Raw genomic sequence first — 21,071 nt, 5'->3', positions numbered from 1 at the left:
CAAATTCAATTCATTGTCATAATTTTTGAACAGGTCGGATAAATTGGACAATAATATCATTATTAGACTAAGTAAGCACTGATTCCTCATCTTTGTTCTTCATAAAGACTGGATATTGAAGGTAAGACTGCAAGAGCTAATTAGAACTCAACATAAAGTGCAACTGAGGCTGATAGGTATGTCCGTTTTACAGGTATTTGGTCATAAAAATGGACAAATTACCATTTGAACCTGATGATGGTGCTAATGAAAAGTCAGGGGATTTATCCTCAGGGGGACATGAATGTGTGGACCAACTGATGCTAGATCCACCCTAAAAACACTACGCAGGTATGTGCCAAGCATGTTAGTTCTTGCTTTATCATCGGTGACATCTACATTGTGTACATATTTTCCCAATCCCTTTATAAAAACATAATTTATAAACAATTTAATGAAACAATTTACACCAAAAAATGTTAATTAACAAATGAGACACTTAGCTCTCCATTAGCAAACTGGCTGCTGCTGATTCTGCTGCGAAATTATGACAAAGATTTGAATCCAGGACCAAACATGTACACTATAATAAACTGGGCCTAAGCAAAGCCCTGCGACATGTGTAGGTGGTTACACCACTTTGTAACATAAAGTGACGCTCTTGTGCTTCATTAATTACCATCATCTAGTCACTACTTCTAATAGGGGAATTTTGCAATCAATTGAGTCTCAATACATAGAGTGAAATCAGGCATTTCAGATGCAGCACAGGTGTTGTGTATCATTTACCCACAGGTAAACTTGTGAACTTTGTGTCCCCGAGGGGAATTTATTCTTGCAGTCAGGTAAAACATGGAATAAACTATGTAAAACTATGTAAAACAATTGCTAAAACCTGACACAGAAGCTCCCTGATTAGAGAGATTAGAGATTAGATTTTTATTGCCATTTGCACAGGTACAGGACGGTACAGGTACATTGAAATTATTCTGCGTATCTCTTAAAGTCAACTTGTAAAAAGAAAGGCAAGGGAATGTACAAGTGATGGCATAATAAAAAAACTTGGAAGAGATCGTCCAACACAATCATCAATGGTTAAAACATCACCATTGTTCCAACCACATTAATAAAAGAAGAGAGTACACACTTGGAATTTTATTTTCTCATTATTTAAAACACATAAAACGTCACAGGTTTTTACTCAACTTTACATTGCATACAAAATGATTTTTCATTTATACACACATATTTATAGATAGCTGCCTTTTTTCCATTTTGCTACATGGGCTTGTTTTCTCTGGGTTTCCTGTCTTTACATCTTGAATTAGTTTGCTGCTGTCAGACAGGCTGGGACCAAACACCGAAAATGCCCCTCGGATTGACTCTAAAGAGAGAAAAATAAAGACACAACACAGTTTATCAACGGGTCAAGTGTTTTTAAGGCATTACAGAGCAGTCTCTTGTGCTTTTCTCCCACGTACCTGTAGGTTGTTGTGGCATACATGACTATGAGTGGCTGTCAGGTGGTTGTGCACGCACTTCCCAAAGCGGTGTAGACAGGAAGCATCTGAGTGGTTGCAGGTCTGAGGGCAGGATGGGGGGTTTAGCAGCAGACAGCTTGAACAGGAGGTGTGTTGGCAGGAGCCCTGGCACGTTTTCTTCTCCAGAGACACAAACCTACAGAGCAGGAAATCAGATCTCAGTTCATAAATGGAGCACAAGAAGATAATAGGGGAAATAAATCTTTATTTATTTATTTATTTTAATTCACCTGGCAGAGCAGATTTCAGAGGGGTTGGCCTGACAGTATTCCTTGGTGCACTCTGGACGACAGCTCTCTGGATCCAAAGATTTAATCACTGCACGAACACACATTTCAAACAAACACAAGTGTGAGTTTTAACTCACAAGATGTATCAAATGTATTATTTACATCTTTTGCAGAGCAGCAACACAACATAAAAGTGTCTAATCTCGTACTACGTCTGATACCGTATCAGCAACAGCGACAACTCCTTTTACCATGAAGAGATAAGAGGTGTCATTATGGCTTAACTGTTAGCAGAAACCTTTGAATCAAAGGAAGCCTTGACCACACTATCAGTCTTCACAGCTCGCAATCAACATTTACCACATTGGCACCGTTCCCGTTCCAATGACCCTAAAGTGGTCAAAGTTTTGGTAAAGTTTGAGTTTTTTCTTTAAATGTTTTTTCTTTTCACATGTTTTGGAGGGTTTTTTGTCTCTAAATAATTGAATTTTTGTCGACTTTTTGTTTGTGTTTGTTTTCTTTTTGGATAAAGATTTGTTTGATTGAAAGATGCTCAATTTGCAATTTAATTGCAATATGTAAGATTTGCAAACATTTCTCTTTGTGCATACAAAAATTGATTTAAAAAGGATAGTTATAAACATAATAATGATACATCAACTTAAATATAAACATACAAGTTAAATACATGGGTGATGCAGAAAAATTCAGACTTTGCTGCAAAGTTTTTTAAAATTGGTGGTTGAAGTATCAAGAAGTCTGGCTCCTGTGGCATATTAAATGAATCAATGATCAACAGTAATCAAGGACACTCTACCTCCCTGATACTAATTGAGGTTATAAACTATAATCTCACCTGCTTCACAGATCCCTGCGCGCTCTGCGTCTGGTCTGTCGGCTGCTGAGTCCTGGTAGACACACACCAGTCCCTCATCACACTTGCCCAGATAGTCCCACGTTCCTCCACAGGTCTCCCCCGCCACTCTGGCACAGACGGGGCAGCAGCCACACACGCCTGTCGTCACGCCGCCTTTACACTGGAGCTTCAGCGCCCGGCGGGAGGAGCAGTGTATCTGCTCGCAGGGCGGGCAGTGGAGAGCTTGAAGCTGCTGAGCTGCTCCAGGGGTCGACTCCTCTGACCCCAACGCCCCCAACAAGGCACTCAGAAAGAAGAGCACCCACATCATTCATCGACTTTATGTTATCCTGAGGTGAAAACACCTGCCACCACCTTTTATACGCACGTCGGCCCCTTGGATAACACACCACCAAGGCTTCACAGTTTATGAGCAACAACCTCCACCCCCCACCAGCAGCCAATAGAGGAGGGCAGGTGGGATTCACTCAGTCTAAATACACAGTTAATTATCCCCACGTCTTATCTCCACACTATCAACAGTGTGATTTTGTTTTGAAATGATTCCTCCTTCTGAACACCGTCAGATAAGTCTGATGAAGACTGGCCCCCTTTGTATTTGGAGTCACATGACCTCTGGAAGGGGTAATTCAGTGCACACCTACAATCAGGTAATGACCTATTTCTCGAAAGAACAAAAGGATTAAGACATCCTGCAGCAGGTTATCTGATCAGGACATCTCGTAACTTGCGTATCTATGAATAAAAACTCTGGCAGGTGGTGTGCAAACAATAAAAGATGGCCACTGGATATCTATCAAGTTACACAGGAGGTTTCAATATAAAAGCCTCTTTTTCTTTTTATCTGGTTTCCTTTTTATGGAGCGGCAAACGGCTAGAGTACAATAAGTTGCGTCAAAATACGGTGGCCCTGAGGGTCAACACAACAACATTTCAGACAACACAACACTTAACTAAAAAAAACAACATCTCACAAAACACAAATACATTTCAGAAAGCACAATCTGTTTTCAGAAAAAAAAAAAAGTGTTGTGTTTTGTGATATGTTGTTGTGTTTTCGCCCTCACAGCCACCAAATCTAAATTATTTTAGGGTGATTAAATAATTCAAAGGTAAACATATTTCAACATTTTTAAAAAATAGTTTTATGAACATTTTTTACATTATAAGGACAGTCAGGAAAAAGCAAACAAACACAAATAATCAGTTTATTTGCCTAATTTAAAATCAGTACATACAATAATTATTTTAGCATTTTGTATTACACAAAAATAAAATATTAAAATGACCTATTTTGCACCTTAAGAACTATGCAAAGGATTTTTTAGCATCAAGGTTTTTGAGTGACATCATTAAAGAGTCCCTTTCCAAAAGGATTGGTGATAGTAAACTCATCTCTGTTCAAAATATTATTAGCTATTGATTATTAGCTTTTTGCGTGTCCTGTGTGATTACTGACTATGATGATTATTTAATTCATGTGTAGGTTGGCTACTTGACAATGTGTTTCTACTCACCTGTTTAAGGGGCAGCATGGAAAGTTTAAACATCGGGAGTTTGGTGGCAGCTGAGCAAACTAAATCTGCTGGTGAATACAGTATGACTCGGTCAAAAGCTCCAAAATAAACGAGTTAGCAGCCCTTCGATTTAGATTTTATTTCCAAACTCCAGATATGTCAAGCTTAATTATCTTGTACACTTAAAGGTATATTATGCAGGATTTGTGGGTTGCTGTTTGTAAACACACAGGTACAGGTACAGTTCGCAGTTCTGGGGTAAGATGGTTGATAGTTGAGTCTCATCCCTAGGTCGTCAAATACTGATGATTTGGTTGCCAGGCTACCAACCCACAGCGTCCTATTGAGACTCAACCATCAGCCATCTTTCCCAGAGATGCTGATACACAGAAACTTCCCAAACACAGCAATGTCATTTGAAAACACAGGCAGATGGCAGTCTCACGCTTCTAGTGGGTCATAAGTGATGATTGAGAGGATTTTTTTTTTTGTCTGCTCCTCCATTTTCCCTTAATTGTTATATTTATAAATATACCCATGGTTTTGTATTTAAATTATTAGAAGGAGGCTCCGATTCGTATAAAAATGTATTTATTTTCAAGGAAACCATTAAGTAACACTGAATACAACAGGAGTGATCATTCAATAGTCAATAAAACTTGTGACTCCTACATCATTAAGATCCCACATACAAGACGTCTTGGAAAACAAGATTTCAAAGCAAACATGTTGGCAATTTGCTGGTGCTACAATTTCATTTTTTTCCCCTCACATAACAAATTGAGGTGGGACACACCTGTGTAGAAAAGTGACATTTTACATCAACTTACAAAGGGCTGGATGTCAAAGTGCAAGATGCCTGAACCCCCCACCCCCACTCACCCCACCTCACGCCTCATTAAAGAGGACGACTGAGGTGTCGAGATCAGAAATGGACTCTCAAATACAAATCTCCAAAATTAGAATTCAGCCACTATGGCTTTGTATTCGGTTGAGACTCTAGTCTAGCTTACATTACATAACTTTAAAATATTGTTTCAGAAACATTTTCCTCCCAAAGATACTTTTTTTTTTTTAAACTGCACCTTATTACAGACAACTGCATGTAATGGAGTAAAGCATCACAGGAATAATGCAGGCATACAACAGAAAAGCAGCTGTTTATCAACAACTTCAAACAAAAACACACTAACATTTTGTTGGTTTATAAAAGCAACCGAATCAAAGAATACATACTAAAATCTGAAGTGAAAATAAAATGACTTAAAAACCTCGAAGAAAAAAAAATATGTACATATATTTACAAGTAAATAGATCGAATATTATACAGGTTTGACTGGCCGGTCAAGGTCAGGCTGAAGCCACCAAGGTCCATAAAATCCAACACTGCATGACATTCAGTTTTGTCAATCCAAAATGGTTCTTTAAAAAGACAAAAAACCTTCCAGGAGGCCGTCTTCAAAGAGTCTGGTTTGAGTGTGTGGGTATAAAAACATCCAGGGCTTTTTAACCCAAACACAGCTTTCAATTTTTTGCATGATTTAAAAAATTATATTAATAATAATAATGGCAATGTTTTGTTTGCAAAGAGAAATCCATTGAATATTTCCTTCAGGGTCAGTTTTTTTTTTTCCAATAATGATACCATCTTAAACTGAGAGAGGAGCAAGAGGTCTTCAGTCTGGAGGAAGGAGGTCGTGCAAGCGAAACTGTTGACGGATGTGCGGTCTGACATCTTCATTCTGTGATAAAGAGCACAGAGTCATTTAAAAAACTAAGAGAAACCAGACTTTTCAGTGTCTAGTTTCACAGCTGTGGACAAACTGAAAAGGCGAAAAGGGGGGGCTGCGTGGGCTGTCCAAACATGACTTCTTGTGTTACCTAGGTGCAACTATTGATAAACTAATCGTATTTATCTACAGCTCCCAGCAAAAATCTGAGAAGAGCACTCAAACCACCATGTCTCAGAAATCTCATTTCCTATTAAATCAAGAGGCTATTAAGTGAATTATTCCAGTTGTGCGTACACAAAAACACTGAGCCTTCACGTGAAATCGCATTATAATGAAACATATTTAATGAAGTCAGCAGATAGTGTGTTATATTAATCAGCAGGACTGCACAAGAAAATTAGAGCATGCAATCAAATCAGAAACATCAGAAACATTTTGTTTTTAAAATCCAGAGCTTCAGTTAGGTTACTTCATCATTTCAGGTGCCGTTTAATATTCCTATACGATCCTTACAGAGACGTAGAACATATCTGACAGGGTTAAGTACTTTACAATGAGATTAATATACTTGGATTCTTGTGAGTAATATTTTAAAAATAGGTCACCAGCGCCAATTTTATACACTGTGACTTTATCCATATTAATCTTTACATTTATCAGAGCAACATAGGTTCTGTTGTACCTACACTGATTATATTTCCTCTCATATCAGTGAGACTATCTGTGTAATATTAAAGGGACAGTGTGTCCGTGCATCCAGTCTTGAGGCTCTCCATGTGGATGAGTAGGTGGAGTATTTATAACTGTTCCCGGCAGTCTAACTAGACAGAGGCCAAAATGTTTAAAGCCAAAATACATACCAGCTCCACGAGCTTCTCCAGGAAAGGAACAAGCTTTAGAAGCTCATTGTCATTTCTATCCACAAACCAGCTCTCAATAGGGATCCCGTTGGAAAGCTGAAAAAGACAAAAACCTTTGCTTTAGAATCACTGTGACACAGAAACATTAGAAGGGGTTTGAAAACTGGTTTATGTGTCGCTGTGAAAAAGTTTTACCTGATAGGCAAAGGCTTGGGGTGAGTTGTCGATTATTATCGTCTTGGAAAGATCTCGTCCGAGAATGTTTAGGTCTTTAATATAATTTCCTTGAACGCACACGCAGTGCTCACGAAATAGCCTATGCCTAAAAGACACAGTGAGAGAATAATCCTCAAACAAGTTCTTGAGCTATAAACAAATAAACAAACAAATGGAACCTCAACGTCTTCAATAATTAGAAAAAAAACACACAATTAAATTTCACACAGAGGTTATGTGACAATTTCTGATTGTACTAATATGGAACAGAAGACTTCTTAACCACGTTATGCTAAATATGAAGCAGCCCACACAAGCATTAAGCAGTTACATGAATATTTATTGTCTGTTTTTAATTAACAGAACTGGTTCCTTCTCACAACTGCTCGTTTGAAAAAAGGAAGAGGAAGTTACTGCTGCGTCCAACCACACTATTTTACAGGTTGTATTTATGGCTGAAGCTCTCGACACAATAAAGGAGTCGGAGGTGTAGATGGCCAGATTTAGACAGCGTTTGTGTGTATGGAGGAAAAACAAGACATCAATGCATACACTGATCAGCCACAACATTAAATGGACTAACAGGTGAAGTGAATAAAAGGTGAGGCCTCCTTGGAGGTGGTGCATGTCAAAGTGGCGTTCACATGAAAGCCAGGAGCCAAAGTTTCCAAGCCGAACATGCTCTGTAAAGAGATGATCAATGTTATTCACTTCACCTGTCAGTGGTTTTAATGTGGCTGATCTGTTTACAGTATGTTGAGGCTTGTTTAGCTGTTGCTATCTCCCTCCGACAAGCAAACTTGATTAACTTGAAAACAGCACAATGGAAACAATTAGTACCAACATTTCATAACACACCCAGGAGGAAGTATTTTTTGGTGTCCAGCAGCAGTGATGTGATGTGACATTCACCATTTATCTGTGAGACTGTTCACAAGGTTGGAAAAGAAAGCAGAGAAGAGTTCGAGCCTTGTTTGTCCCACTGACAAACCTTTTATGTTTATCTCTGATTAATTCCCAGCCTTTTTTTTGATTGAATAATGGATATCAAACAATTTCCTCTCACTTTAGGAGTATATCAAAACGATGTATTATCAAAGCCGTTTCAGAGTCTTGTATCGGCACTGACCTGACCAACTGTTTTTTCGGATCCAGGATGTTGAGCAACTTGTCAGCGTAGACTTTCTTTGAAGCCGTGAAGAGAATAATCTGAAATTTTGAATGGACAGCAATAAATGAGGAATGTGTCAACTTGGAGCATGTCAAGTGAAACAAGGAAGAGAAATGGAAGGGCTTCTCACCTCGTACATTTGAGACATGCGCTCAAGAAACTCACGGAAAAAGGGCCTTAACCGAACATACACCTACAGATTAAAAAAGAACAAACAGGGACAAGAAATGTAATCACAGCAGCAAGAAAAATGGAGACCTCTGAATTAGTGAATGACATTTAACAGATAGTACCTGGTATATTACATCTTGAAAGAGCACAGGGAATGTCAGGGCTGCATCTTCGAGTTCATTCAAACTACAGTGGACCAGAGTTTCGTCCTGACAATAGAAGACGGAAAAACCCATTAAAGTCAGTTCACTTTCATTACAAGATACAGCCGAAGAAACCTTTCATGGCTTACCAGATCCAAGACGAGAGAAAACTCTGGTGTGCTGCGGGTTTTCAAAGGTAACGCTGGTTTGCGTGTTAACTGCTCTTCCGTCAGGGGAGGCACGTGCTTGATGAAGAAGTACCTTAAAATCAGAGAAAACATCAAAAGATCGCATTTAAAAAAAACATGGATTGTGCTGGCAAAGCAATAATACAGTAAGTAAACCAGATTTGCATGTCTTTTCACCACTTAAGAAACATACATTTTTCAAGTAAAATATTATCTTGTATCGCTGTAAATCCTGGCAGTTTAAAACATGAGTGAATCAACTGAAGTTAAAAAAAATGTTTGAGTAAACATGGTATCGCATGTCATCACAGAGAACTCATACACCGACTGGCTGTCATGTTCTTGCTGCCATCTTGTGGTGTTAAGTTTCATAATGCATGTTGGTGTGTGAATAGATCTTGCTGCAATGTCACCTTGAATGTGATTTCAAGTGGAAGAACTTCTGATCACAAAACCTTTGTCTTGTGCAGGGTTGAAATTTTAATATGAAAATCAGAGTAACAATAATTATTCATTTACATCTCCCTTTATAGCTCAAATATTTATATATATATATATATATATATATATATATATATATATATATATATATATATATATATATATATATATATATAGATAGATAGATATAGATATATAGATGTATGTATATGTATGTGTATGTATTATTGTTGGTGCTTGAAAAACTCAAAACAACTTACGGATCAAAAACTTCCCAGTCCTCATCATATGAGGTTTCTGCAGGAGCTGGAGGTAACGTGTGTGTGTAACCACCATCTGGCATACAACCAGGAGCTGATGAAGAAAGACACAGTGATGACTGCCACAATCTCGGTTGATCAGTGTAACCTCTTAAACATCTCTGTTGTCGGTCTTTCTGAAAATTAGTCATGTTCCTGAGGACAAATCGCTATCCACTTATAGCAGCTGCTGACAGTAACTGAAACCCTAGTAAACAGTGCGTTTACTCACAATGGTGTGGGGCAGTGCCAAGGGGCCTTACTTTTACATCCCCTATATCTGAACTGCTGTGCTCAGAATTTTTGTGTGACAACAATGAACTTTATTTTTGTTTCTTCCACTTTATTGGTTTTCATAATTTAAAAAAAAAAAACATTATTTATACACAACTACAAGAAGAAAAAAAACAATTAACCGTTTATTCTTAGATGTAGGTTGTCTCATGAATCCCCTCTGCTTTAACAGCCTGGGTTAAAAGATTTAATGAAGTAAGATTTTTTTTTTTGTGCTTAGCAAAAGACATAAGTAGCGAATGGGCTAATACGGCTACTAACAAAATGATCAAAGGGCCAGAATGAGGTTGTTAAAAGGGTCATATTCAGCCCCAGTGCCACCAGCTGAATAGGTCTGGTCTATCGTAACAGCTGACATATTGCATAAACAAGGATATTAGATCATACTTTTAAAAATAACCACTCTTATCTAAACATATGGAGTGAATCACACGTGTACTGTTGCGAAAGACTCTGTTTCAAGGCTGAATTTTTAGTTTTTCACTGAGTGAATGAGGTTTTCTTGCTTCTGGAACAGAAGGTGAAGTTCCAGCTTCACTTCCGCTCTGAATTGTTTATTGATAAAGCGGAGGTTAGACTATTGTCAACTGTTTTATTGTTAAAAGACACAGACAGTGAAAACTGGCATGGCATTGGTTTCCAAATGGCAGTGTCTCCATCCACGGCCACCCACCATAGCCCAGGACAGGAAGGCTCAGCAGCGGGTGATTTAAACTGTCCAGAGAATCATTGGTACTCATCTACCGAGTGTTAGTGAGGTGAGGTGAGGTGTCTGCACAGAGCCCAGACAACACAAGACAACAACCATCCCAGCCACAGTCTTTTCACCCTGCTGTTGTTTGGCAAGAGATAGAGTATCTGCTGCTGTACCACCAGACTACAGAGCAGCATCTTTCCTCAGGCTGTGAGACTCCTCAATTCATCCTCCACACTCCAATATAAAAGATACTTCATTCTTATAACCTATTATTTATTAATCCATCTATATGCATTATTGAACTAAACTGCTGGCTAAGAAAAAAAAAGCTCATTCGACTTCCCTTATCTGTTACATGGCTATTCTTGATTGTACTTATATCGAGAAAGTTTCCCAAATTAAAAGAATGAGTCTGAATCTGATGTGAGAGCAGTACCTGTTAATGGTGGCATGTCAGTTTCAGTGACGATTTCCCCTTCTTCTATGGATGTATCAGAGGTAATCTGAACCCTCTGTGGTAACATCGGAGCAGTGTGACATGGAGTGATGCCCTCTGTGGATGTGAGAGTGCTGCTTGGCATTTCCTCTGCCTGCTCAATGTCCAGTTGTTTCATGATCTCCTCTGCCTCCACCGCTTGGCCAGGAGAGTCTGATCCAGGAGTGGCTGAGTGACGAGAGCAGTCAGCACAGTTTGGTCAGAGCAAAACTTTTAGTCACATATCAAAAAAGGTTCTCTCATAAACAATTTAAGTGATATCCAGTTTAAAATCCAATAAAAAAACTTTTTTAATAAATCGTTTTGGTTTACCAGTTTTAGTTGCTGGTGAGAAAAAGTTGAAGACTGGAGAGAAGATGGTTCCAAGCAGGGTGGTGCGTGGTGGGCTGCTTGCTGCCTCAACGGGGGCGTCTAGTTTACCATTTGGCTTCAACGGTTTACTGTTGCAGGTCATTGTGTCTTTAAAAAAAAAAAGAGAGAGACAACATCTCCTTATTAACAACTCAAAAACCAAATATTTGTCAAGATGACAAGGTGAGCCAACACTTTTTATTGGGTCTGTCGTACCTTTATTTGGGCTTTTCCGGCAAACTCTGGAGACTGCTTTGTTCGGAAGGCCTCTAGTCTGTGGTGATGAAGTAATTAGATCGCTATCAGAATTACAATCAATACGACTTCTCTTGGCGGGGATATCCTGCTCCACCTGAGAACAATAAAAACAGAGAGACAGGACCAGTGACATTAATTCACTTACATTATTTTTGGTTGCTTTTTTAGTCTTTCAAATTATAATGTGGAATACAACAAATAGCATTGAAATAGTAGTGATCGAGGTGACGGTGACTGTAATGGTCAATAAGGTTTCATTCCATCACTGCACTAAATACAAACAATTTGATTTTCTTCTCTTCACAGGAAAAGATAATCAAGTGATTTTTAGATTTTATAGAGTGCAGGCATACGAGACACTTATTTAATTTCACTCTGCGCATCTTTTACTTTGTGCTGCTGAACTCTTTACGATAATGTGACACATTAAAATGAGACTTGAAAGAGCTGCGAAATTCTTACGAGGTCCCATTAGTAAGTTTACCATTCAGACTTCTACTAAAAGTGACTCTATTCTGACATGGGATAGATTGGGTTAAATTGCCCATGACTGATAAATGTTCATGACCTGTTTTTAATTTTTCTGTAAATAAAACAAACATACAGTATGTGGTTTTACAATAGCAATAAGCAGACCATCAATCATTAAAATTTACAACAGCTGCCAGACTGAAAATAGAGGAAGTTGACAGAAACTCATGAAAGGCGAGCAGGAAACAATGTCGACTGTGTTGAGACTTTCTGTTAAGCGTTTACAAACACCTACCTACTATGAGTGAGTCACCTATTCACATTATCAGTATAAAGTGCAGCTGAGGCACAGCTTTTATTCTGCATAAAGTAAAGGGTGTGTTCCTAAAGTGTATTATTATGTTACAGCAGAGGGGAAAAAAGATAAAGCAGCTGTGAATCCAGGTGTAAGCCCACCTTGACTGCATTTCCACGGATGAATTTCTTTATAGTGGAGAACAGGCCTGTTTCATTCTTCTGCATTTTGCCTCGACCTCTCACCGGGGATGGTTCCACTTCACAGTGTTTCCTTTTGGCCTGGGATGGGTGGGTTCGACGGCCTGGGTTCGGCTGCTGAGGAGCTTTACGCACTCTCAGCCTCATCATGCTCCGACGTCACATAGAAAAATCTGACAAGAGGTGAAAAAATAAGACAAAATGCTTTAAAAAATTAAATCAGTACTGTAATCTGAGAAATATAATTCTATAAAATGTGTTTGCACTGAACAAATTCCCTCCTGTTGTTAAATGTTACAGGTTGTCCAAACACAAGCAACTTCCTCTTCCATGTAAAACTGGCAAATAATGATCAAAATCTGGAATTATATGATCAAATATTAAGTAAACAATGTTATATATCTGACCAAATATTTGATGTCGACTTACAGTTTTTGAGGGTTTTTGCTACTTGGTGCCATGGACAACTCTTGGCTACTGTGCCACAGATACTGGACTTTATATGGCATAATATAAAGAGCCTTAACATGACGACAAAACATAAACAAATATCTTAAGGACCCCATAAATTTGGTTATTAAAAACCGTGACCAATGTATGTATTAATTTAAAATAAAGATGATTATTTATAATAACCATCATTAATAAACAGTGCATTTAAAGTTAATTAAACTTAATTTAATAGTTATTTCACCGTTAACAAACAATGTAATTCTTTAAACACCATTTATTACGCCGTTGTAAAGGTTTAATAACATCAGTTGCAACTTTACAATAAACAATTACTTAATAAACGGTTTATACAGCATTCCATTGTTTGTTAACAATAAAATAACTATTAACTAAAGTTTAATTAACTATACATTCACCATTTATTAATGATGGTTATTATTAAGTGCTACCAAAGTAGACAAACAATGCAAGGGAGACACTGTTACTTATTATGTCAAACTCCAGTACATTTATGTTTCTGTGCTGCAACTTCTTGTTACTTATCGCACAATTTATACAGTGTAAGAGACACGTCATTGGACATTTAGGCTCAACTCTTGAGCTCAAACATGCAGTACTGTTCACCTTTTAACATGTCATCATATCATCTTACCATCCATTCATGTTTGCTACTTTTCAGTTCCTGTTTCCACTTCTCTTGACAACAATAGATGTTGGCAACCACCTTATAGTCCAAGAAAAGTATTTACCCATTATATCTGGACAAATTATCCTTCATTGCCCTCAAACGCATCACTTACGGGTGTTTGCATCTGGTGTAATGCTCCTTTAAATGTGATGTCGTGGTGCACGGTGAAAGACGAACACACAAGACTGTTAAACACGGCAGTGAATGATAATAGTCACTCACAACTGTGATCACAGTGCCGTGTTGAGTGTAGACGCAATGTTTGCGTTGTCACGGTCACTTCAGGAGATTATAAACAAAGTTTAGAGCACCAGTTGTTATTAAAACAACACGTACAGTGTGTCAGGCAACCGGTGACTGGAGTGGGCGGTGTACGTGATAAACATTGCTGCTAATCGGAAATGCGAGGCCCTAACTATGTTCAAATTGTACTGGCGTTGAGTAAAACATTTTTCTGTACGTGTGTTTGTTCAATTGTGTGCTTGGTCATTGGCGATAATTAAGATTTGGTGGCACAACAGCATCGATGACTGTCGTTATGTAACATCGGGTAGGCTGTATCAACACCAACGACGTCAGCTACCGCTAACGTTAACCAGCTGCTGGTATTTAGCATCAAATCCCCGTGTACAGCCACCACTGGTTTGACGCTCGTTCCCCACATTTGGTCGGATAAAACTATGAGTTTGCGTGGCCACAACTGGCGTCTGTCGTGTTTATATATCTGCCATCAGTAGGAATTCCTCTAAACGTAAGTTAACCCAGATGCTGTCGCTGGGCTCCGCGGCTAGCTAACACAAGCGGCTACAGTTAGCATTCAGGCTAACAAAACGCCAGTGGCAGCAAAAGCAAGGCCGTGACATTATTGACTTCAGTTACCACAGCACGCCTCACACGTGTCCCCGTTTACATGTTTGTGTTTAACATGCAAACTATCCATCAGTCCCTCGGTACAACGACGCTTCACAACAGCTAGCTCCGCTCTAGCTAACGCGTCATTTTGTTCGCTTCCATGACTATTTTCAGCCATGACTACGCCCCCTTCGCTGGCTAGCGTTAGCCGCGAGCTAACCTAGCAGCGGTCGGGCTATCAGGCGGACAAACCTTTTTGTTTACATGTCGACGTCGTTTGTTACTTACTGATGATACTGGGAGCTCGTCGAAAGTTGCCGCAGCGATGTCAGCTTTCAGCCGCGACCGTGGCGGCCTCCGGTAGAGGTCGGGCCGTGGTTGTCGCTGCCCGCGGTCTGTCGCTCGGTGGCTAGTCACTGATCAACCATGTCTGCGGACGCCATTTCCCGCCTCATCACAAACATAACGTTGGTGGTGCGCAGGAGAATGCGACACACACACGTAGGGGAACCAACGTGGCGGAGCGCAGAGGCAACAGGAAAATGGCTATGGTGTGTGTGTGTGTGTGTGCGCGCAGCTGGACTGCAGCTCACTACCACTCTTTATCCCTGCTGGTATTATTGTGTGACTACAAGAAACCTGTACAGAATGTGCACATAAATATTAAGCCGGGTGTGTTAAATTGTGTGCATTCATTATCTGTTTTTATTGTTACAGTTGTTGTTTATCATTTTAAATGCTTTCATTATGTCAACAGCATTACAGTGTACAGTTGCAGATAAGTTGAGAATAACAATGCATCATTATTTTGTCCATCCTAGGGACAAAACACCCAGGCATAAACAGAGTAATGTGGTTTATACTGTTCAATGCAGCCAGGACTGCAGATCTGTACATTGGGAAGGCAAAACAAGCTCTCCATAAACAAATGGCATAACACAGGAGGGCCAACTCCTCAGGTCAAGACTCTGCTGTCCACTTACATCTGAAGGAGAAAAATCGTTCCTTTGAGGACAACAATGTAAACATCTTGGACAGAGAAGACAGGCGGTTTGAAATGTCAAACTGCAAAGCCGTCTTTGAGCAGAGGAGGTGGCCTACGACACTACCTATCACCCACCCACAATGCAGTACTTAGTTCCCTTAACACCTGAGCTCACCTAACCTCAGCAACCCACATGAAGGCAGGTTGGGTCAACGAGTCAATGAGAGGTGAAACGTCCTCAAGAAACTGAAACAAGTCCAGTTGTCCACGATACAGCACTCAGTGACCCTGACCTGGATGACTAAGAACCTTCATCATCAATGCATCATAGTTTAAATTTCTAGTTTTTCAGCAAATGCAGCTCTGTTTCAAGCACTCAAAGGTCCTAGATGAGAGATTTCAGTCAGTTGGGGTGCAGCACTGTGATTATGAACTATGTCGTTGGAAAATCAAACAGGGAATACAAACATGCAACAGTATAGGGTGTGACAGGTAATCAGAATTTTATAGCATTTTGCTGTAGAAAGACAGGGATCAAGTCCTGGCTGTTCAGACTTTGCCCCAGCAATGAAGAGTCTCTGAATCACACTGTGCATTCAGCCCCATCACCAAGAAAACTGACAGACAAGCATGCATTGAAACAAATTGACAAGCATGGTTCAGGTTAAAAAAATTATCCATTAACACACTCAACTCTTAGTTGTACAGTAGGCCTACTGTACACAGGAACAAATCCTAAGAACCAGAAACCAAACGTCATCAGCAGGAAAAACACTCTGATTACGATTTATTCTTGCATGGACAACATGCTTTTTTGGTTTGCATGAGTACGTGTTATCCTGCTGATGACTTCTGATAGACAAAGGCATTCATCAATCTGAAAACAATATGGTTAAGCGACAGGGATTTTTGGTAATGTACAGTAAAATAATTGGGCTAGAACATGCAAAAACATGTATTTCCATTTAAGCCCTAAAGTGATAAAGTGACACAAGAATCACAGTCATATATAACATTATTTCAGAAACACTATTGGATGTAAAACACCATTAAGTGCAATAAGGTTGAATTCATACATTCATCATTTTTCATCAACATTTTCAATTTTTACCTCAATATCATAATCACAGGATGTTTAAATGCTCACAGTCATTTGAACGATTTTAGAACAATTAATCTTTTTATAATACAATAATAAACTTATTGTATGACCACCTCTAAACAGCTCTGATAGAAAAATAATCACTACGTACAAAACTATATTTCTGACAATCACATGTAGGAAATGGTTGTTGTGGTTGTTTGCATGTTAGGGTTAAACGTTCCCAGAGACCATTCGTACAACGTGTTTGGTAGCACAACTGATGACAGACAATACTGTGGAAAAAAGCAAACACATTTTCACAGACTAGAGTTGGAAACAGACCTTAAGACACAAGTAATAACTGACTGCCACCAATATGCAAAATTATAAGCGTAGTCATTTGAAAAATAGTATATTTGTATACTTTGCAAATCAAATAATCTACAGATATTTGTTCTAGGCTTCTATTAAAATCACATAGCTGGTTTAAATTTGATGAATGGGGTTAATAAATCACAGCAAGACCTCTTTCTCATTACAGAGAATCATTATTCCATGGCACTGCCAATGCACCAATTATACAATTGATGTTAACTTGATCATACTTGTTGTTAGTAGTCACGATTTCTAGATCATAAATAGACAATTTGTGTTTTCACGCCTTTTAAAGAAGGATGGATTTAAATGTGCTACCTCTTTCCTTAAAAGTTTAGGGAATGTGACTATTAACTTGCAAGCTGATGGTTTCATTTCATCCCAAGATGAAGGAGTTTCCTGTATGGTCCTGGTCCACCCCACAGGCCCCTGATATAAGAAGAATAAAGAACATTAATAAGATGTGGTTAAAGATGTGGAACGATACTTCACTACTAACTATTAACATGGTGTTAATTAACTATAGACATACTTTAGAAGCCCATGCCAATAGAGGTGAGGCATCAAATCAGCCTTCATGTGGTACATGATTCTTCTTTCTTTGGCTTGGTTGATGGGGAAGGTTTCTAGTGGCTGTCCAGTGTAGTCAAACTCTGCCAGAATTACTGTGTTGTAGCTTGTAACCAACGGACATGAGGTGTAACCATCATACTGTAAACAGGGAGATTACTGATTATTTACGTATTTTTCAACCAAGGAACATCCAGTGCATAAGTTATTGCATTGTTTAAAATCAAAAAGAGGAATCATAGATCACAGTTCATGTTTGTCTGCTACATACCTTCTTATCTGGCTTCTCATTTTTCAGTATTTTGCTGATGGTTCTGTTCAAGATACCAGACTCTGCAGCTGAGAATGAGAAAACAAGTGGTAAACGTTTTAATAAATTCCCTTTGTGGGAATTAAGAAACCAAACACTGTGTCCACAATCCATACTAGAGTAATTAATAAGAAGTTGTTATGGCAACACGTCCTTTTATTAGACAAGACAGCTGTTTGAGTTCTAGTTTAACTGATGTATAGAAAAAGTTTCATCACTAGAGGGCTCACTGAGGTAACATCAAGGGAATACAGGCACCCTCATCTCTCATTAAAATTCATTGCAAGTGAACAGTGTGCAGGAGTTTTTTTTAGATTATCTTGTAGGGAACATGAACATTGGTGCCACATGTTACAACTATTCAACAATCATTGATATATTTCCCTCTCATCAAAGTTGAGGTTGAAGGATGGATTGATTGACAATGAAACCCCTACAGCCACTAATGTGGCTAAAAACACCAACATAACCCACACTGAAAAAAAGAGAAAAAAGGAACAGACCATTGACACAGTAATCACTTACCGACAGCAGCGGCTGTTCTGGGTGTGGGCAGGTTGGTACAGTCTCCGATCCCAAACACATTTGGATACCTCTTATGTTGGAGGCTTTCTTTGTCCAGATCCAACCAGCCGGCCTCATCTCCCAGTGGACTGCCTTTAATCGCTGAATTGGGTCCCATTGGAGGTGTGACATGAAGCATTTCATACTGATAAAAGAAAGCAAAGTTTAAGAGTTGCACAAAGAGTCTCTTTTCCTTATTTGGCATATATCAGGTGCAAATGTAATCAAAGCAGACAAAAAATATATATTGTTTTTAAGGATTTAAAGAGGAAGGAAAGGACATAGCACATGATGGAATAGGCTGGAGAGTTACTGTTGAGGTACACTAACAGTTACCTCGATCACTTTTGTTTCGCCTGGTTTGTCAAGATTTTCAAACACAGCTTCTTGCTTGTCTGCCCGCACTTCTATCAGATTTTGCCTCAGGTTGACTTGTAGATCACGCTCTTTCACAATTTCCCACAGCGCGTCAGCATATTTCTTTATCGCAAAGAGCACAGGAAGCGATGTGTTGTATATCAAATTGGCCTTTGACCTTTTTCCTGTCTTGGACAGAAACATAAAAATATCTTCCTTTAATCTGTAAAACCACACAGGATATTTTCAAAAAGTATGACAGGAACATCACATTACAAAACTACAAGTACCTTTCTGAGGTAGGCATCTGATAGGTACATGATCTTCTGTGGAGCTCCAGGACATTTCACAGGAGTGTTCGGGAACGTGAACACAGCGTTGCCCTCTTTGAAGTTCTGCAGTGCTTTCCACGTTTTCTCCACAGTTTGGACTGAGTAGTTTGACCCAATATTTGGATATTCAAATCCCTCTGGCAGTCCTTTGATCTACATGTAAGAAGAGTGTAACTTTCCTAGGATGTAACTTCATTTATATACAAGTTTACCAGGGGGAGGTAGAGATGAATGAACCAAGCCTTACTTCACCTTCTCATAATGGAGTTGTAAACCAAGAGCCACAATCAAATACTCATAGGAGATCTGTAATGTGAAAGAAAGATAAGTGAGGCGGGATGCACACAGATCATCATCATTTCATTTAAAATCATCTTCAAACTGTCACTCAATCACAAGCTGATAGATGACACATCATTATGCTATTTTATAACTTCAATACACACTGTCAGATAAAAGTTTCCTCAGGCAAACATACATCAGCCCCATCGTCTGTGCGGATGGTATTTTTGTCTGGATTTATTTCCTGAACTTTAGATTTCACCCACTTCACTCCAGATGGCATAACACTTGCAGTGGAACGGCCTGATGAAGCTACAGTTTTGGCACCAGCACCAACCAGGGTCCATATTGGCTGATAGTAGTGCATCTGAAAGAAAAAGGAAAAGTTCTGAGACGCTAGCTTCACATGATGGTGGAAAATATTGTTTGTGAGGAGCTGACACATAAAATGCAAACTTGAAATCAGAGTTTCTATCATTTCTTGCGGTCCGGGGATACAAAAAGAGAGGTATGGCAAATAATAACCAGCTAATCGACTGCATCCTTGCCTCACTGGGCTCCACAACAGCCACATTCTCAGCTCCGACCATCCTCTTCATCCGTGCACTCATAGCAATACCCCCACTTCCTCCTCCCAGCACCAGCATTTTGTAATGCTGTTTGGCAGAGGCAGGGCTGCTCGTGTGAAAATTAGAGATAGTCATGGCTGTGGGGTGGCACTGCCTCAGACGACGCAGTGCAGCCATTCTGTCTGAACAAAAAGGACAAGTCATTTTGGTTGGCAGCAATGCAGACACACCTTCCAGGACTGAAACATAATATGTCCATATTTATATCATGACTTTCAGAGGTGGAAAGTAGCCTCACTGCTTTTACAACTTTTTTTTAAAAAAAAATTAGTAGTGCAAATAACCCAAGTGAGGTTGTAGGAGTGGGTTTTAAACACCTTAATCTTTACACTAACTCAACATTCATTGGAGCAAATTAACACTTCTTTAAGGTGACTTTTCTTGACAAGCCGTGCAGTGATATGGAGCATAATGAACGAACAGATAATAACTTTAACTTCAGTGAGAGATTTTGACATTAACTTTAACATAACTGCTGCATGCTGCGCAATGAACAGTCCGAGCCTCCATAACAATCACTCCTGTACCTGCGTGGACCTGACAGAATGATATTCAGGTACTGTGACGTCGAAAAACACAGACTTACCTTGACCAGAACTACTTTTAACCACCCGTTTTAACCGCAAAATCCGGTAGAGAGCCTGTACAAGTCAGTCCGACCTGCTTTCACCCAGTACGGACCGGTTCAACAACCTGTGATATGAACCTGAAGTCTCCACCCATCGAGGGACGAACAGAACCCTTATCAAATTCTAGCTGAAGTCCAGAACGTTCGTCCCGCCTCCTCCACCTCTCGACCAATCAAAAGCAGCTATGATAAAGCACTTCAGGGTCAGCGTGGATTTTAATCGGCCCTAATGGACTTTACGTACTAGTCGCCCTGTAATATACTCTCAACATTTTAATGTAACGTCCTCGACTTAAAAGCATATTTACAAACTAAACTTGAACTTGCAGTTGATTCCCTTTGTTTCAAAACCTAGCAGCGAAAACGGAAGACGACTGCTAACTGCGAGTAACAATTTACGTGAATGCAACACTTTGTGTAAACAATGCAGGACGTGATTGTCATAGTGTGGTTGCAGTGTTTATTCACATGTGCCAACACAGGTTTATGTCAATGAAATAGTGGCAGACAGTCTTAGATATACCTTACTAAGCT

General features: G+C 39.3%; 3 protein-coding genes across 4 annotated transcripts; all 3 read right to left on the bottom strand.

Moving 5' to 3' along the window:
• Positions 1-1,303: 1,303 nt before the first annotated feature.
• LOC141000933 (uncharacterized) lies at positions 1,304-2,934 on the bottom strand. Its single transcript, XM_073471820.1, has 4 exons — positions 2,607-2,934; positions 1,751-1,838; positions 1,461-1,656; positions 1,304-1,363 (listed from the first exon to the last, which is right to left on the bottom strand). Exons 1-4 carry the CDS (start codon positions 2,932-2,934, stop codon positions 1,304-1,306), a joined length of 672 nt encoding a protein of 223 aa, XP_073327921.1.
• Positions 2,935-4,718: 1,784 nt separating this feature from the next.
• On the bottom strand, positions 4,719-15,051 carry ctdspl2a (CTD (carboxy-terminal domain, RNA polymerase II, polypeptide A) small phosphatase like 2a). 2 transcript variants are annotated; one of them, XM_073471584.1, is made up of 13 exons: positions 14,710-15,051; positions 12,390-12,601; positions 11,421-11,556; positions 11,166-11,312; positions 10,794-11,021; positions 9,328-9,421; positions 8,588-8,699; positions 8,418-8,504; positions 8,255-8,317; positions 8,083-8,162; positions 6,933-7,059; positions 6,738-6,833; positions 4,719-5,886 (listed from the first exon to the last, which is right to left on the bottom strand). In XM_073471584.1, the coding sequence occupies exons 2-13, from the start codon at positions 12,576-12,578 to the stop codon at positions 5,821-5,823; spliced, it is 1,425 nt and encodes a 474-aa protein (XP_073327685.1). In that variant the 5' UTR covers positions 12,579-12,601; positions 14,710-15,051; the 3' UTR covers positions 4,719-5,820. The 2 variants fall into 2 exon arrangements, with proteins under 2 accessions (XP_073327685.1, XP_073327686.1); XM_073471585.1 differs by lacking the exon at positions 14,710-15,051 and adding an exon at positions 13,534-14,160.
• Positions 15,052-15,103: 52 nt separating this feature from the next.
• Positions 15,104-20,625, bottom strand: LOC141000765 (sulfide:quinone oxidoreductase, mitochondrial-like). Its single transcript, XM_073471586.1, has 10 exons — positions 20,496-20,625; positions 19,829-20,031; positions 19,477-19,647; positions 19,251-19,304; positions 18,957-19,151; positions 18,646-18,855; positions 18,271-18,454; positions 17,707-17,774; positions 17,398-17,576; positions 15,104-17,294 (listed from the first exon to the last, which is right to left on the bottom strand). The coding sequence occupies exons 2-10, from the start codon at positions 20,024-20,026 to the stop codon at positions 17,237-17,239; spliced, it is 1,317 nt and encodes a 438-aa protein (XP_073327687.1). The 5' UTR covers positions 20,027-20,031; positions 20,496-20,625; the 3' UTR covers positions 15,104-17,236.
• Between the last annotated feature and the right edge of the window lie 446 nt (positions 20,626-21,071).

The sequence above is a fragment of the Pagrus major genome, chromosome 8, assembly GCF_040436345.1.
Source record: "Pagrus major chromosome 8, Pma_NU_1.0".
Lineage (NCBI taxonomy): Eukaryota > Metazoa > Chordata > Actinopteri > Spariformes > Sparidae > Pagrus > Pagrus major.
Note: the sequence above shows the minus strand (reverse complement) of the source record. Positions and strands in the feature narration are given on the sequence as shown.